Here is a 16888-nt window from a genome sequence, read left to right on the forward strand (position 1 = left end):
GCTCCAGCAGTGCCGCCGGGGCGGGGGGGGGCACCGGCCGGGACCGCCATGGTATGGATTTAAGGGGGGGGGGGGGGGGGGGGGTCGGGTTTGGGGGCTACTCCTGCCCGTGTCTGGAGGGGGAGAGGCCTGGGAGGGGCCGTTTACGGGGACACCCCCCCCCCCCCCCCGATTGTAGGGTCTATATTTGGGGGAGGAGGAAGAGGCGGGGGGAATGTTGGGGTGACCCCTTACAGTGTCCCTGTGGGAGCGGGGTTGGGGGGGGGGGGGGGCACCTCGTGGGGGGGTGTCCCTCACAGCGCGCCCCTTGGGGCAGAGCAGCTTTGGGGGGGGGGGGGGGATCATTTACAGCATCTCTATATGAAGACATTTGGGGAGGCACAAAATATCCCCCCCCAAAAAAAAGGGAGTGGAGAGCCCCAGCACCCCATTTCGCGCCCCAGCACCCCATTTCGCGCCCCCATACCTCCCCCCCCCCCCCCCCGCAGATCCGCTTCATCCTGATCCAGAACCGGGCCGGGAAGACCCGCCTGGCCAAGTGGTACATGCAGTTCGACGATGACGAGAAGCAAAAGCTGATCGAGGAGGTTCACGCCGTCGTCACCGTCCGCGACGCCAAACACACCAATTTTGTGGAGGTAACGGACCCAAAACGCTCCGGTTTCCCCCCAGATCCCCGCTCCCTCCCCGCTGTTGCCTCAGCCAGCGGGTGAATCCAGAGCTGGAGGATCAGAGCGTGCGGCTGTGCTCAGTCACCCCCCAGTCCTCCCAGTTCCCATTTTTTGCTTTTTTGTTTTTTTTTCCTGTCTTCTCCCTCCCTGCTCCACCCAGTTCCGCAATTTCAAGATCATTTACCGCCGCTACGCCGGGCTTTACTTCTGCATTTGCGTGGATGTCACCGACAACAACCTGGCTTACCTCGAAGCCATCCACAATTTCGTGGAGGTGAGGCGATCACACCCCCCCCCCCCCTCCCCGAGCCTCCCTGCTCCCTGTTTTTTAATTAACGCGGCCGTGCTAACGATCACCCGGCCTCCTTATCGCGCGGCCGCATCCTGTCTGTTCCTCCCTCCCCCAGGTCCTCAATGAATATTTTCACAACGTCTGCGAGCTCGACTTGGTCTTCAATTTCTACAAGGTGAGGGAAAAGGGTTTGGGAGTTCCCTCCTGCCCTGGGGGGTGGTTTGGGGGACACCCCCCCCCCCAATGCAAGGGGGGGTTTTGGGGGTCCCCTCACATCCCCGGGGCGCGGCTGTAGGTCTACACGGTGGTGGATGAGATGTTCCTGGCCGGGGAGATCCGAGAGACGAGTCAGACCAAGGTGCTCAAACAGCTCCTGATGCTGCAGTCGCTGGAGTGATTCGGGACCAAACCCCACCCCCCTCCCTGCCTTCCTCCCTCATCTTCCTCCTCCTCAGCCCCCCCACTCGGTGTCGTGCGTGTGGTGTGTGTCCCCCTTTCACGTCCCCATTGTCGTGGTGTGAATAAAAGCGGCTGCGATGTGCCAAAGCCCCCGGGTCTAACGGCTGAGGGGGGGTGGGGGGGGCAGGAAAAAAAAAAAAAAAAAAAGACCTGCTTTCATTTTGGGACAAAATTGGGGGGCTATAAGGGTGTCCCAGGATGGGTGGGGGACACCTGGGGACCCTGAGGGGTGGCTGGGGACAGGGAAAGTGGCAGAGGGACCCCCCAGTGATGGTTGGGGGGACCCCCAGGCTGGATGGGAGACCCTTGGGGTCAACTGGGAATTTCTGGGGACCAGGGGTGGCCCAGGGGACCCCCCCTGGGGTGACAGGGGGAGCCCTGCGGTGAACTGGGAACTCCTGAGGACCCCAAGGGTCCCCCCCAGGGTGACAGAGGGACCCTCAAGGAGGATGGGGGACCCCTGGGTGTAACTGGGGACAGGGAAAGTGGCAGAGGGACCCCCCAAAGGTGGTTGGGGGGACCCCCAGGCTGGATGGGAGACCCTTGGGGTCAACTGGGAATTGCTGGGGATCCCAAGGGTTCCCCCCCCAGGGTGACAGAGGGACCCCCAAGGAGGATGGGGGACCCCTGGGTGTAACGGGGAACTTCTGGGGACCCTGAGGGGTGGCTGGGAACAGGGTGGGTGGCAGAGGGACCCCTGGGGGCGTCAGACGGGGGGTGAAACTTTGGCGCAAACGGAGCCCCGCGGGTGTCACCGGAGGGTTTATTGTCACAGAGGGTGGGAGGGGTGTGTGTGTGTGTGTGTGTGTCCCCAAGTTCAGTCCTGTCCCAGGCGCTTGACGGCAGGGTTGGGATACTCGGGGTTCTCGATGGCTCCCGGCCCGAATTTGAGCTCAAGGAAGGCGCGGGCGTTGTTGGGCGCCATGGCGGTGAAGCCGGCGAAAGGCAGCGGCACCCGGGGCTGGAGGAAACTTTCGGGGAACTCCACGTCTTGGGGGTGCCCCAACCACGTGTCCTTGGTCATGACCCCCCCGCGAGGGTAGAAGGGCCACAGGTCCACGTGTAACCGGTTGCTCCGGCTGTAGTGGACGCGGTAAAAATCTCCCTCGGCCGCCTTCTCCCAAAGGAAACCCTCGGCGTCCTCCACTGGGTCGCCTGCCGCCGCTGCCGCCAGCCACCGGCATTTCGCCACGTCCTCGCGGTAAATTCCCAAATCCACGTCGTAATCCCAAGGGATGATGTCGCCGAGGCGGACGGCCCCCAGTAGGGACCCTCCTTCTAACCAGTACCGTACCCCGGCGGCCTCCAGCACCCCGGTTACGTGCCGGGCGGTTTCCCGCAGCGCCCGTAGGCAGCACGGGGGGGTCCACCTCCCGGCGAGGAGGTACTGAGGGGTACGGGCGTACACCGTGCCGAAACACCGCGCCGTCTCCTTCCCGCAGCCGTACCAGCGCTCCCGCCCGTCGGCCAGCACCTCCCGTTTGACCCCGAGGTCGCGCATCAAGCGCCGGCGCCGGCCGTCCGCCAGATTTTCCGCCTTCCACCGCCCGTGGGGGGAAAGGGGAGGGCGGCGCGGCGCCGGGAAAGCCGCCGGGAGCACCCGGAGCCCCCAGCCCCGCAAAGCCGCTTGGCTGAAGATGGCGGTGGGCAGCGGTCGCGCCAAAGGGAAAGGGAGAGCGAAGAGGTCGCGCGTGCGGAGGAGCAGCACCGGCGTGCCCTCCGCCGCCCGGCAAGCCCCCGGCGCGGCGGGGCCGTAACGCGCCGTCCAGGTCCGGGGTTCCAGCCGGAGCTCCAGGCAGCGCAACGGGCCGGGCCCCACCGGCGCCGCCACCACCCGCGCGTCCCCCGCGCCCGCCTCCAAAGCGTCGCGCATCCGTTCCAGCAAACCGGGGAGGGGACGGGTGCCGTCGGGGACCAAAGCCACGTGGCGGGTGCGGACGTGGAGTTCGGGGCGCGGCGGCGGGCGGTCGGGCGAGGGCAGTAAGGGGAGGAGGCGGACCCCCGGCGGGAGCGGCACCGGGGGGTACGGCGGCGTTTCGGCGACGACCAGCACCGGGACGGGTAAAGCGGCGAAGGCTCGCGCCGTCGCCGCCAAATCGTTCTCGAAATCTTCGAAATCCCGGAGGAGGACGGTGACGCCGGGGACGCCGCGGGGCGGGCGGCAAGAAGGGGGGGGCCCCCCCGGCCCCCGCCAAGCGCAGTAGAGGAGGAGGAGGTTGAGGGCGATGGTGGCGGCCAAGGCGGCCTGGCACGGCGTCACCCGCATGCCAAACCCTTCTTAATTAGGCCGCGCCTCATTAATTAATTAACACCCCCCACTCCCTCCCGCCTCGTCCTGCCCCGGCTGGGTCCTACCGGTGCTGCCACACGCGTCACGAGCGGGGCGGTCTCGGCGGCGGTGCTGGAAGGAGACAGTAATGAGGGGACGTTAACGAGGGGCTGATTAACGAGCCCGCTCATTAACAGGGCCACCCAGGAACGATCCCCACCCCTTCCTATAGCCACACTTGGTCACTATAGGAATGCTATACGGTCCCACGCGCCCCCTCCTCCTTAAGGGCAGCCCCTATATATTTACATGTGCAGGTCGCAGGTGTTGCCCCACGGCGCATCGCTGGGGGCACCTATAGGTGCCATACCTATATACAGGGCCCATAGGTGGCCCCACGTGCGCCACACATACGCACCTGGACATACAGACGTGCGTGAGCGCGCCTATACCTGCATGCATACACTTATATACCCCTACACACCTGCGCAGAGCCCTATATATTCCTACGTGCTCCCCTTGCGCCTGCCTGTTCACCCCTATAGGTATCTCTACTCTCCCTCTGCATACACTTATAGGTGCTCCTATACCTCATGTGCCCCTATATGACACGCCGTGCGCTGCTTTCCGCTCCCCTCCGCGCCCCGATACAATCCCCTATACATCCCCATACAGAGCCCCCGCCTGCCCCTCTGCACCCCTATAGACTCCCCTATATCTGTATGCATGGCTCCTATGTACTCCTATACGTCCCCAGACACCCCGTGCACTGTATGTACACCCTAGGCACGCCCATACGTCCCCTTGGCCCGTGCCCACCGTACAGCCTATCCCCTATACACCCCTATAGCCCCCTCCCTACCCCCTATGCACCTCTATATGCTCCCATACATCACCTTAACACCATGCATACGCACCCCGTATGTGCCCCATAGGTCCCCATGCACCATCATACCCCCTCTGCACCCCCTCTAAAGCCCAGTGCACCCCCATGCATTATACACCCCTATAGCCTCCATGCATGCCCTTGCCAAGTCCCCTATAGACCCCCATCCCCTATAGCTCCAACAGATCCTTGTGTCCCCCATCCCCTGTAAGTCCCCTGTCCCTTATACCTCCCGTCGTGACCCATACCAGCCTCCCCTATAGCCCCCATAACTCCATTCCCTACAGCCTCCCCCGTACCCTATATCCTTCCCATGGTGCCCTGTACCCTTTCCCCTCTATCTCCCATTCCCTATAGGCCCTATACCCCCCTCCCCTATGCTCCCCAACCCCTATAGTCCCCTCATAGCCCTATTCTCTATAGCCTCCATACTGCCCGTCCCCCATAGGCCCCTATCACCCTCTGTCACCTATAGGCCCTCCATACCTCATAGCCCCCTATAGACCCCCATGCCCTATAAGTCCCATCCCCATAGCCCCCATCACTGCTCACCCCCTATAGCCCCCCTTCCATAGCCCCTGTACCCCTCTGTCCCTGATACCCCTCATCCCCTATAGCCCCCCTTCCCCTATATCCTGTGTCCTCCTCAGCCCCTACAGCCTCCTGTTCCCTGCACTCCCTATACCATCCCATCCCCTATAGCCCTGTGTTCCCCCCATCCCCTATAGGTTCACTGCATCCCCTATACTGTCCCATCCCCTGTAGCCCCTACATCCCCCTGTCCCCTATAGCCCTGCGTTCCCCCTGCAGCCCCTATAGCCCCTACACCCCCGTCCCCTATATCCCCATCCCCTGCAGCCCCTACACACCCCATCCCCTATAGCCCCTACACCCCGTCCCCTATAGCCCCCATACCCCCCCGTTCCCTATAGCCCCCCTACCCTGCAGTTCCCTATAGCCCCTATACCCCCTCGTCCCCTATACCCCCCGTCCCCTGTAGCCCCTATAGCCCCCACACCCCACCGTCCCCCATAGCCCCTATAGCCCCCATACCCCCCGTCCCCCGTAGCCCCTATAGCCCCCATACCCCCCGTCCCCCGTAGCCCCTATAGCCCCCATACCCCCCCGTCCCCCATAGCCCCTATAGCCCCCATACCCCCCCGTCCCCCATAGCCCCTATAGCCCCCATAACCCCCCCTTCCCCCATAGCCCCCATACCCCCTATACCCCCCCATAACCCCCCATACCCCCTATGCCCCCCCGTAACCCCCCCCCGTCCCCCCGTACCGCCCGCGGGCGCTGTTGCCGCGGTAACGGCGGCCCGGCCCCGCCCCCCTCCTTCCGGCTCCCTTTCTGGCAGGAAGCGGCGGCGGCGGCGGCCCCGTGGCTCCCTTTGTGGCAGGGCCGTGATGGCGGCGGAGCGGGCGGCGGCGGCGCGGGCCCAGCCGCCTCCCCCCGGGGCTCCCCCCGGTTCCTGCCCCGGGCCCGGCCCCGGCCCCGGCCCCGGCCCCGAACCGGCGGCTCGAGGCGGGCTGAGCCTGCCCGGTATCCTGCACTTCATCCAGCACGAGTGGGCGCGCTTCGAGGCCGAGAAGGGGCGCTGGGAGGCGGAGCGGGCCGAGCTCCAGGTACCGGCGCCGCGCCCGGGACACCCCCCCGCCACACGCACACACCCCCCCCCTCCAGCCGCACCGGGGGTTACCGGGGCCGCCGCCATCTTGGGAGGAAATGGCCGCCGGGCGGCGGGAGCGGGGGGCGGGCACCGGGGCGGGGGCGGGGGGGCCGCGGCCGGGAGCGGGGGGACCCCCCCCACCCCCCCAGTGCCCGTGCGAGGGACCCCTCGGCCCCGGTACTGGGGGTCCCCCGGTACTGGGGACCCTCCAGTTCCCCGTGTGAGGGACCCCCCAGGCCTGGGACCCCTCAGCCCCAGTGTTGGGGGTCCCCTGGTACTGGGGACCCCTCAGCCCCAATGTGAGGGGTCCCCCCAGGCCAGGGGCCCCCTCAATCCCGGTACTGGGGATCCCCCGGTACTGGGGACCCTCCAGTTCCCCGTGTGAGGGACCCCCCAGGCCTGGGACCCCTCAGCCCCAGTGTTGGGGGTCCCCTGGTATTGGGGACCCCCCAGTCCCCATGTGACCCTCAGCCTCAGTACTGGGGATATCCCCAGTGCTGGGGACCCCCTCCCCCTTGGTATTGGTGATCCCCCAGTACTGGGGACCCCCCCCCCGTATTGGGATCCACTGTGCCTTGGTATTGGGGGCCCCCTGCCCCCCAGTATCAAGGACATTCGGCCCCAGTATTGGGGACCCCCAGGCCTGATATTGGGGACCCTCAACCCCAGTAATGGGGACGGGGTCACCCCCTCCCTGCTGCTGGGGACCCCCGACTGGTGACACTGTTCCTGGGGCCACCACTGTCACTTTTGGGGCCACCGCCATCTCTCCCAGGGCTGTCACTGAGCTCTGGGGCCACCAATGTCACTTTTGGGGCCACCGGTTTTTGTTCCAGGGCTGGCACCGAGTTCTGGGGCCACCACTGTCGCCCTTGGGGCCATCACAGTGCCTGGGGCTGGTGGCGCTGCTCCTGGGGCCACCACTGTCACTCCTGTGGCCACCACCATCCCTCCCCGGGCTGTCACCGAGCTCTGGGGCCACCACTGTCACTTTTGGGGCCACCGGTGTCCCTCCCAGGGCTGGCACCAAGCTCTGGGGCCACCACCATCCCTCCCAAGGCTAACACTGAGCTCTGGGGCCACCAGTGTCCCTCCAGAAGTGTCACCAAGCCCGAGGGCCACCCATGTCACCCCTCTGCCCAGTCCCGGTGGCTGGAGCCCCTTGTCCCCATGTCACTCACCCTCCCTCCCCACCGAAACACAATGTCCCCTCTCCCTGTCCCCTCAGCTTCTGTGTCCGGGGTTGGGGACGTGTTATTTTATTTTTTGGGGGGGGGGGTGGGGGTGACAGTGACCCCCGTGTCCCCATGTGTGTGTCCCCCCCTCGGTGTCCCCGCAGGCGCAGGTGGCCTTCCTGCAGGGCGAGCGCAAGGGCCAGGAGAACCTCAAGACGGATCTGGTGCGTCGCATCAAGATGTTGGAGTACGCCCTCAAACAAGAGAGGTGGGTGACACCCCAAAACTCAGCGGGGGGGGTGTCACGCTCATTTTTTTGGGGGGGGGGTAGGGTGTGACACTGTCACCCGTGTCCCCTCCAGGTCCAAATACCACAAGTTGAAATTCGGCACCGAGCTGACGCCGGGGGAGAAGAAACCGGAGGGGACAGAACCGGGTGAGCGTCCCCATCCCCTTGGGGCACACACACACACAGACAGGGGTGGGGTTCGGGGTGCCTGACCCCCCAGTTTGCCCCCCAATATATGTGTGTGTGTGTCCCCTCAGTGTCCAACGGCCCCGCGGAGGTGGCTTCGCTGGAGGGTGGCCCGCTGGCTTGGAAGGAGGGCCGGCAGCTGCTGCGGCAGTGAGTGAGGGGGGGGTGCTCCTGGGGGGGGGGCGGTGGGTTTTGGGGTGCCCTGAGCACCCCATTTCCCTTTGTGTGTGTGTGTTTCCCCCCCCCCCCCCCCCCCCGCAAGATACCTGGAGGAAGTGGGGTACAGTGACACCATCTTAGACATGAGGTCCCGTCGCGTCCGCTCGCTGCTGGGCCGCGGCCCCCCGGCCCCCCCGGCCCCCGGTAGCCCCCCGGCTACCGACTCGCTGCTGGTGCGTCGTATCGAGGAGCAGATCCAGAGGTAAGAAAGAAGGCGGGAGAGGAATTTTGAGGGGGGGGGGGGGGGCGCCCTTAATTTCAACCCACCGTTTCCCACCACCACTTCAGGAACGCCGGGAAGGAGACGGAAGAACGGGGGGGCGGGGGGGGGTTGGAGCAGGTCCCCCCCTTCCCGCCCGGCGGCGAGGACGAGGACAGCGATGAGGATGAGGACGCCGAGAGCCTTCCTCCCCCCGCCCAACCCCAGCACAAGAAGCAGCGAGTCAAGGCAAGCGGCCCCCCCCAAAATCTAAAAGGGTGTCCCCCCAAATTGGGCATCTGTCCAAAGCTGGGCATCCCTTCAACCTGGGTATCCCCCCAAAGCTGGGGGGGGGGGGGGTGTGTCTTCCAAACCAGGGGGGTCCCTCAGACCTGGGGCACCCCTTGAAGCTGAGGGGGGATCCCCAAAATTTAAGAGGTTCCCCAAACCTGGGATGCCACCCAAGCTTGGGGATCCCCTAAACCTCAGCATCCCCCAAACTTCAGGGTTCGTGGGGTGTCCCTTTAAATCTGGCATCCTTCAAACCTGGGGGGGGGGGTCCCCCAAACTTGGGGTGCCCCCCAAGCCTGGGCATTCCCCGAAATCGAGGGGGAACCCCCAAAATTTGATGTCTCCAAAACCTGGGGGGATCCCCTAAATCTGAGGTATCCCCCAAACCTGGGGGGAGGGGGTGTCCCTCAAAGCTGGGGCATTGCTCAAACCTGGAGGGGAGGGGTGGGGGGTGTCCCCTAAACCTGAGGGGTTCCCCAAGCTGTGTAACCCCCCAAACTTGGGGTGCTACCTGGGCATCTCCCAAACGAGAGGGGGGGGAGTGTCCCCCAAACCGGAGGGGTCCCCCAAACCCAGGTGCCCCCCCGAACTTGGGGAGTCCCCACAAACCCAGAGGCTGAAGGGAGCAGCCCTTGTGCCCTCCCCCTCCGTTTCCACCATCTTCTCTCCTGGCGGTTTCGGGGGTCCCCCCAAAATGGGACATGACCCCCCCTCTTTTCCCCCCCCCTCCTCAGCTCACCCCCAAACCCCTCCTGCCCGAGGTGGAGGATGAAGATGACGATGAAGACTCAGAAGACGCCCTCAACGAATTCGACTTCTTGGGCTCCGGGGAGAACGGGGCCGGCCGACGGGCCGGGGAGGGCGTGGAGCTGGGTGAGCAGGGCAAAAGGGGGGAGAAGCAGATTTGGGGGACCCCCAAGTTGGAAAACAAACCCCCCCCCCCTCCCTGACCCCCCCACATCCCTGCAGAGAGCCGCCGGGGCCGGCTACGGGGGATGCTGGCCGACCTGCGGGACGTGGACGGGCTCCCCCCTAAACCCGCCGCTGCGGGGCCACCGCGACCTCCGGAAGGTACAATCCTGGGGGTCCCCATCCCCCCGAGGGGGGGTCCCCGTGTCCCCTGGGGGTGTCCCTGTCCCCGTCCCGCCACCCCCAGCTGCTCCCCTCCGCAGGGTCTCTGGGCATCACCTCCGACGTCTTCATCATGGACAGCATCGGCGGCGGCGCCGTCAGCCTGGGGGACCTGGCCGACCTGACCGTCACCAACGACAACGAGCTCAGCTGCGACGTGAGTCACCTGCTGCTGTCCCCAGGGTGTCCCCAGACCTGTCCTGAGGGGTCCCCTGAGCTTTGTTATCCCCAAAGTGTCCCCGAACCTCCTCCGAGCATCCCCCCAGGGCTCCGCTGGCCATCGTGGTGTCCCCAAACCTGCCCTGAGTGTCCCCTTGGTTCTCTTGGCCCCAAATGTGGCCGTGAGCGTCCCCTGGCCTCCACTGTCCCCACGGTGTCCCCAAACCTGCCCTGAGGGTCCCCTGGGCTCCACAGTCCCCCGTGATGTCCCCACCCTCAGCCACCCTGATTTCCATCCCGTCCCTTTGGGTCCCCCCCCATCCTCTCTTTGCCCTCCGGCCACCCAAAGCCACTTGCCCCAAGCCCCAGCCGGGACGGCGGGGTGCCACCACCCCTTGGTCACCGTCCCCTGCCACTGTCCCCCTCGTGTCCCCGCAGCTCCCAGAGGGCCGGGACGCCCTAAAAAAGACGTGGAGCCCCAAATTCACCTTGCGCAGCCACTACGACGCCGTGCGAGGTCTGGCCTTCCACCCCGCCGAGGCCGCCCTGCTCACCGCCTCCGAGGACGGCACCCTCAAACTCTGGAACCTCCAAAAACCCGTCGCCCCCAAAAAGTGGGTGACAAAGGGGTGGCAGGGATGGGGACACACCCCCCGCCCCGGTGCAGTTGTCACCCCCTGCTCTTGTCCCCTTCCCAGGAACGCAGCGCTGGACGTGGAGCCGGTGTACGCTTTCCGCGGGCACAGGTAGGGGACGGGGACCGGGCTGCTGGGGTTTTGGGGGGGGACACCAGCCAGTCTGGGGGGGGAGCGGGGTGGCTCTGGGGACACCCCCGGGCTCCCTGTCACCTCGTCCTTGTCCCCTCAGGGGCCCGGTGCTCGCCGTCGCCATGGGTCGCGACAGCGCCCTGTGCTGCAGCGCCGGCGTGGACGCCCGCATCCGCCGCTGGCGCCTGCCCGACCTCGACATGGACCCCTACGACGGCTACGGTGGGTGACCCCTCCCCGGTGACAGGGACGTGGGGACAGGGAGGGGCGCAGGTGACACCCACCCACCCCCCTGCTCCCCAACCCCTTCGGCCGCAGCGTCCCCCCCCCCGCTTCTTTTCCCCAACCCCTCCGGCTCCCGTCGCGCCCCACCGACCACCCCGTCCCCTCTTGGAGGTGACGTTTCCCGATGTCCCCAGACCCCGGGGTGCTCAGCGGTGTCCTGGAAGGTCACGGTGACGCCGTTTGGGGCTTGAGCTTCAACCCCGCCGGTGACCGCCTGGCCTCCTGCTCCGCCGACGGCACCGTCCGCATCTGGGACCCCCGGCGCGAGGACAGCGCTTGCCTCAGCACCTACGACGCTCAGAGCGGTGAGCCGGGCAGAGGGGCTGTCCCTATGGGCTTGGGGACATCCGTGTCACACCCCCCCCCTTTCCCACAGAGCACGGTGTCCCCACTTCTGTCACCTTCTCGGCCACCCAACCCGGTCACGCCGTGGCGGCTTTCCGGACGGGCGCCGTCGTTCTGTACGACGTGGAGGCGGCTCGGCCCGTTCTGGTGCTGGAGGCCCGGCCGGGTGGGGGTGAGTGTCCCCCCCGCCCTGTGTCCCCTTTGTCACCTCCGGGCGGGGCCTGATCCTGACATATGTCCCCGCCCCACACCCCCCCCCCCCCCCAGGTGGCAGCCAGGTTAACCAGGTGGTGAGCCACCCCTCGCAGCCCGTCACCATCACCGCCAGCGACGACCGCGGCATCCGCTTCCTCGACAACCGGACAGGTTTGGCAGCGGCTTCGTTAGCGCTAACGAGGCCTCAGGGTGGGGACGGGGACGGGCTTGGGGACAGCCCTGTCGCCGCTGCCACCCCCGTTTCTCCCCCCCCCCCCCCAGGTCAAGTCGTACACTCCATGGTGGCCCATTTGGACGCTGTCACCTGCCTGGCCGTCGACCCCAACGGTGTCTTCCTCATGTCTGGCAGTAAGTGTCCCCAACCCTGTCCTCCTCATGCCCAGCAGTGTCCCCAACCCTATCCCCAACCCCGTCCTCCTCGTGCCCAGCAGTGTCCCTGTCCCCAACCCCGTCCTCCTCGTGCCCAGCAGTGTCCCTGTCCCCAACCCCGTCCTCCTCGTGCCCAGCAGTGTCCCTGTCCCCAACCCCATCCTCCTCGTGCCCAGCAGTGTCCCTGTCCCCAACCCCGTCCTCCTCGTGCCCAGCAGTGTCCCCAACCCCGTCCTCCTCGTGCCCAGCAGTGTCCCTGTCCCCAACCCCGTCCTCCTCGTGCCCAGCAGTGTTCCTGTCCCTGTCCCCAACCCTTTCCCTGTCCCCAACCCCGTGTTCCTCGTGCCCCAGCAGTGTCCCTGTCCCCAACCCCGTCCCCCTCCCCACCTCCAGCCCCTCTCCTGCCGCTCAGCTGAGACACGAGCGCGCCGGGTCTCAGCCCTCCTCACCCACCCCACCCCACCCCTGTCCCCGTCCCCTCCCCGCTGTCGCCACCCCAAATCCAGAGCATCGAGGATACTCAGTCCCCCCCCCTCCGGCTTCCACGGCGCCCCCCCCCCCCCCCCCCCCCATTTGGGGGTGCGTGTCACGCCTGTGCGTGCGCCCCCTCCCCTCCCCTCAGGTCACGACTGCTCGCTGCGCCTCTGGCACCTGGCGCACAAGACGTGCGTGCAGGAGCTGACGGCCCACCGCAAAAAAGCACGAGGAGGCCGTCCACGCCGTCGCCTTCCACCCCAGCCGCGCCCTCAGCGCCAGCGCCGGCGCCGACGCCCTCGCCAAGGTCTTCGTGTGACGCCCCGACTCCGCCGGGGGGGGGGGGGACGCCCCTCTAGAAAGGGGGGACACCGGTGGTGGCAGAGCGTGGCTCTTGTCACCTTCCCCCTCCCCGCTGCCTCCCCCCCGAGCTGAGCCCGGCGGCTCCCTGCGAACTCGGGACGTGCCAGGGAGGTTGGGGGGGGGGGGGTCTCCTGCTCCCCCTCCCTGCTTGCCCCAGGGGGCACCTATGGGCTCCATACATCCCCCAGGGGGCACCTATGGGCTCCATACACCCCCCTGGGGGCACCTATGGGCTCTGTATACCCCCCTGGGGGCACCTATGGGCTCCGTACACCCCCCTGGGGGCACCTATGGGCTCTGTATACCCCCCAGGGGGCACCTGTGGGCTCCGTACCTCCCCCAGGGGCAATTACAGTCTCTGTACACCCCCCCCGGGGGGCACTTATGGATTCTGTTTACCCCCCTGGGGGCACCTATGGGCTCTGTACACCCCCCAGGGGCAATTACAATCTCTATACCCTCTGGGGGGGGTACCTGTGGGCTCTATACACCCCTCTGGGGGCACTTAAGGGCTCTGTAGACCCCCTGGGGGCACATATGGGCTCTGTGTACCGCCCCCCCCCGGGGGCACCTATGGACTCTATACACCCCCCAGGGGCAATTACAGTCTCTCTACACCCCTGGGGGCACTTATGGGCTGGCCGTACGCCTCCCCCCCCGCCCCGCGGGCACTTCCAGGCTCTCTGTACCCCCCTGGGGCACGCATGGGCTCTATAGGCCTCCCCAGGGGTAGTTAAAGCCTCTATGTGCCCCGCCCCCCCCCCCCCCAGGGCAGCAGGGGGGGGGCTCTCCATACCCCCAGGGGTAATTAAGGGCTCTCTGCCCCCCCCCGGGGCTCAATTACCCCCCGGGGGGGGGCACCCATTGCCCTGGGGGCACCTATAGGACCTATTCTCCCCCCCAAACACTACCCCAAGCTGGGGCCCCCCCAAACCCCCCCCTCTTTGTATATTTGTACAGCTGTGAAGCCCCCCCCCTCCCTCGACTTTGCCCCCCCCTTGCCCCCCCCGGGGGGCTCATCACCGCCGCCTTATCACTGTGTGATAGTCCGGGCCCCCCCATGCTGTGACCCTGTCCCTGTCCCCCCCCCCAAAAAATTGCCCTTTTTAACGCCGGTTGCTTTTTATTGTATATTTATTTGGTGTCTTTTTGGGGGGGTGGGGGGGGGATCGGGGCCGGGGGGGGTCATGCCTCAATAAAACCCTTTGCCAAGAGCCCTGTGCTGCTGCTGAGGGGGGGACACACACACAAGGGCCCCCCCCCCCGGGGATTGGGACCCCCCAACACCCCTCAGTGCCCCCCCTCCCCGGCTTTTACCCTCATTCTCCCCCCCGAAATGTTCCCCTTTGTGCCAACACCTTGACCCCCCCCCCCAGACCCTAATTGTCCCCCCCTGGGGTTATGGGGGGGGGGCACAGGACTGGGGGGGTGTCACAGGGCCATGGGGACACAGGGGACACCAGGAATGGGGGGGGGGGGGGATACACAATGACATTGGAGGGGGGGTCACAGTGTTATGGGGACATGGGGTGGGGGGGACATGGCGGGTGTCACAGGACTTGGGTGGGGGGGACACAGGGACATGGGGGTCACAGGGTTGGGGACGGGGTGATGGGTCGTGGGGGGGGTCACAGGGACACGGGGGGGGGCCCCGGGGGAGACCCAGGAGAGCGCTGGGAGGGGGGAACACAGGACACACACGGGGGGGGGGGGGGGGCACCCTGGCACACGTGACAGCACGCGCGCGGGTTGGGTGTCACCGTGTCCGCCCCCCCCCGTGTCCACACCCCCCCGTGTCCGCCCCCCCCCCGTGTCCGCCCCCCCCCGTGTCCACACCCCCCCCGGTGCCCTTTGCGGTGGCAGAGGACGATCGGGCCGGGCTGAACATGAGGGTCCTGCGGGTACCGAGGGGGGGGGTCAGGGGGGGCCTGGATTGAGGGGGGAATAGTGGGGGGTGGGGGGGTCATCCCTAGTGGGGGGGTGTATTTTTAAGGGGGGGAATGAAGGGAAAAGCCCTGTGAAGGGGTAATGGGAGCGGGGGGGGGGTGTGTGTCTCTGTAGGAGGGGGGATTTATTGGGGGGGGGGGGTTATGGGGGTGACCTGGGGGGGAATTTGGAGGGGGGATTCCCCTGTTTACACACATCACACACACCCCCCACCCTCACCCCCCCCCCCAAAAAGGCCGCCCCGCTGGGGCTGCTGCGCTCGCTGGGTCCCGCCGCCCCCCCCCGGCACCTCCACAACCGCGTCCGGGAGCACCAGAAGCTTTTCCAGGTGAGAGGGGGGGGACACAGACAACGGCGGGGGGGGGCGGATATCCTGGGGGGGGGGGGCGAACCCCCTGATGTCCCTTTTGTTTGTGTGTGTGTCCCCCCAGGAGGACAACGGGCTCCCGGTTCATCTTAAGGGGGGGGCCATGGATTCGGCCCTTTACCACCTCACCACCCTCATCTGCTCCGTGGGTACGCGGGGGGGGCCGGGGGGGGGGCAGATGGATGGGATCTATTTTTAACTGGGGGGGGGGTGTGGGTGGGAGGAATGTCCACCCGGGTGCTGTGGTGTGTGTGTGGGGGGGGCACACACATGCTAAGGGGGACTGAGATGCTGGGGGGGGGGGGGGGGGACACTGACACCCCGATGTTTGGGTCCTTTGGGGGGGGCGGCAGGGGGGTCACTGACATACCCCCCCCCCCCCCCAGGTACCTGCTACGCGCTGTGGTCGCTGGCTCAGGCCTCGATGCCCAAGAAGAATTGAGGGGGGGGTGCCCCGACCCCCCCCCCCCCACTTCCTACCCCCCCCCCCCCCATAAAATGCTCTGCTGAAGCTGTTGACCTGTTTGGGGACAGTGGGGACGTGGGGGGGGGGACACAGACACACAAGGGACTTTTATTGCCCAATGCAGCGAGTGCCTGGCTGGGGGGGGGGGGGGGGGGGGGGGGGGGAGTCCCCAACTGTCCCCGTCCCCCCCCAACAAATAAAGTTTTGGGGTTAAAACCATCAGGAACGGGGCTGTCCCCAGGATGGGGGTGGGGACAAGGGGGTGGGGGGGTACTGGGACAGGGATGGGGACAGGAGGGGACCCCCTCCATGGAGGGGTGCTGGGGGGGACAGAGGGGACACCGGCGGGGGGGGGGGGGGGAACACCCAGTATAGAGCAGCGTGTACCCGCCCCGGCAGCACCAGAGCTGCTCCAGCTCCCACGGTCAGCCCTGGGGGGGGTGTCCCCCCCTGGGGTCTCCACTCTCCTGGGGTCCCCATGTGTCCCCCCTACCGGGGTCCCCCCCCTCCTGCCAGGGTCCCCACGGCCACCCCGGGGGGGGGTGTCACTGGGCCACCATCAGCCAGTGCTGGGGACATTTGTGTCCCCTGGGGGTGACACTGGGGGGGGGGGGGTGTGAAACACCAGAGAAAAAAACAGGAGCACGGAAATAGCTCATTAATTTTATTAAAAACCCCTGTTAATTACCAATTTGGACACAGAGGCGGACAGGCCACCTTTATTTAACTCGGAAATGAAACACGTGGAATTTCTATCGCCCCCCCGGGGGGGGGCACACACACGACACTCAATTCTACCCCCCTCGGGGGGCTCAGTTACCCCCCAAATTCCCCCGGGGGGACGAAGCCCCTGTGTGAGTGGGGGGGGGACACACACAAGGTGTTGGGGGGGCCCACTAGGAATTGGGGGGGGGGGGGGGGGTGCCCAGCAGGGGCTCAGTGTGACATCGCCAGGACCCGGCCGGGCACCCCAAAAAGAGGGATCTCAGCGTGGTTTGGGGGGAAGTCCCAGAGGATCCTGAGGGATTTGGGGGGGGGGAAATTTTTTTTTAATTTGGGGGGGGGGGGGGCTCCTCTATTTCCCGGCGATGAGGGGGTTGCGGAGGACGACGATGACGGAGTCGCCGCGCAGGAACATCTTGGAGATGTAGCGGTCCTTGTTCACCGGTTTGGATTTTTTCTTCCCCTTCCCGCTTTTGGGCACCTCCGTCCACATCTCCTTCACGTTCTCCAACACCATGTTGCAGTGCCTGTGTGGAGGGGGGGGGCACAGATATTTTTTTGGGGCCTCTCCCCAAAAAAAAGGGAAGTGGGAAGGGAGTGGCTGTGCGTCCTCGGAGGGGACACGGAGGGGTTGGGGGGGGGGGAGCAGGGGGACACGGGGAGGAGGT

The 16888-nt window shown here is 66.4% G+C and overlaps 5 protein-coding genes across 10 annotated transcripts; 3 read left to right on the forward strand and 2 right to left on the reverse strand.

Moving 5' to 3' along the window:
• Position 1: 1 nt before the first annotated feature.
• Positions 2-1509, forward strand: AP2S1 (adaptor related protein complex 2 subunit sigma 1). The gene is made up of 5 exons (XM_042797267.1): positions 2-51; positions 489-638; positions 832-945; positions 1079-1138; positions 1259-1509. Exons 1-5 carry the CDS (start codon positions 49-51, stop codon positions 1358-1360), a joined length of 429 nt encoding a protein of 142 aa, XP_042653201.1. The 5' UTR covers positions 2-48; the 3' UTR covers positions 1361-1509.
• Positions 1510-2168: 659 nt separating this feature from the next.
• On the reverse strand, positions 2169-6306 carry LOC116964733 (fukutin related protein). Of its 6 annotated transcripts, none has more exons than XM_042797257.1 (2): positions 6280-6306; positions 2169-3823 (listed from the first exon to the last, which is right to left on the reverse strand). In XM_042797257.1, exon 2 carries the CDS (start codon positions 3686-3688, stop codon positions 2240-2242), a length of 1449 nt encoding a protein of 482 aa, XP_042653191.1. In that variant the 5' UTR covers positions 3689-3823; positions 6280-6306; the 3' UTR covers positions 2169-2239. The 6 variants fall into 6 exon arrangements, with proteins under 6 accessions (XP_042653191.1, XP_042653190.1, XP_042653189.1 ...); XM_042797256.1 differs by having other exon boundaries at positions 6270-6305; XM_042797255.1 differs by lacking the exon at positions 6280-6306 and adding an exon at positions 5865-5960.
• Positions 5923-12701, forward strand: STRN4 (striatin 4). Its single transcript, XM_042797247.1, is given in 18 exon segments — positions 5923-6205; positions 7589-7692; positions 7787-7860; positions 7971-8049; positions 8162-8320; positions 8407-8566; positions 9343-9481; positions 9578-9679; positions 9781-9896; positions 10337-10512; positions 10597-10644; positions 10766-10887; positions 11085-11255; positions 11327-11467; positions 11563-11661; positions 11773-11859; positions 12503-12573; positions 12575-12701. Coding segments are annotated over 18 exon segments (2166 nt in total). The 5' UTR covers positions 5923-5986; the 3' UTR covers positions 12674-12701.
• A 1847-nt stretch (positions 12702-14548) lies between these two features.
• Positions 14549-15723, forward strand: LOC122153857 (cytochrome c oxidase subunit 7A1, mitochondrial). Its single transcript, XM_042797268.1, has 4 exons — positions 14549-14618; positions 14900-14992; positions 15096-15180; positions 15418-15723. The coding sequence occupies exons 1-4, from the start codon at positions 14604-14606 to the stop codon at positions 15471-15473; spliced, it is 249 nt and encodes an 82-aa protein (XP_042653202.1). The 5' UTR covers positions 14549-14603; the 3' UTR covers positions 15474-15723.
• A 417-nt stretch (positions 15724-16140) lies between these two features.
• On the reverse strand, positions 16141-16872 carry SNRPD2 (small nuclear ribonucleoprotein D2 polypeptide; the record flags this gene model as incomplete). Its single annotated transcript, XM_032986715.2, has 1 exon — positions 16141-16872. A coding segment is annotated over one exon (300 nt), but the record flags the coding sequence as incomplete, so codon positions are not given.
• Between the last annotated feature and the right edge of the window lie 16 nt (positions 16873-16888).

This window comes from Tyto alba, unplaced genomic scaffold (assembly GCF_018691265.1).
Source record: "Tyto alba isolate M040663 unplaced genomic scaffold, T.alba_DEE_v4.0 Super-Scaffold_25, whole genome shotgun sequence".
Classification (NCBI taxonomy): domain Eukaryota; kingdom Metazoa; phylum Chordata; class Aves; order Strigiformes; family Tytonidae; genus Tyto; species Tyto alba.

Bases quoted from the DNA above. Each gene is read 5' to 3' on its own strand.
- LOC116964733 (XM_042797257.1), bottom strand. From the start codon at position 3,688: ATGCGGGTGACGCCGTGCCAGGCCGCCTTGGCCGCCACCATCGCCCTC.
- AP2S1 (XM_042797267.1), top strand. The intron at 946-1,078 runs GTGAGGCGATCA...TCCCTCCCCCAG, and splicing joins CCATCCACAATTTCGTGGAG to GTCCTCAATGAATATTTTCA. The intron at 1,139-1,258 runs GTGAGGGAAAAG...GCGCGGCTGTAG, and splicing joins TGGTCTTCAATTTCTACAAG to GTCTACACGGTGGTGGATGA.
- LOC122153857 (XM_042797268.1), top strand. The intron at 14,993-15,095 runs GTGAGAGGGGGG...GTGTCCCCCCAG, and splicing joins AGCACCAGAAGCTTTTCCAG to GAGGACAACGGGCTCCCGGT. The intron at 15,181-15,417 runs GTACGCGGGGGG...CCCCCCCCCCAG, and splicing joins CACCCTCATCTGCTCCGTGG to GTACCTGCTACGCGCTGTGG.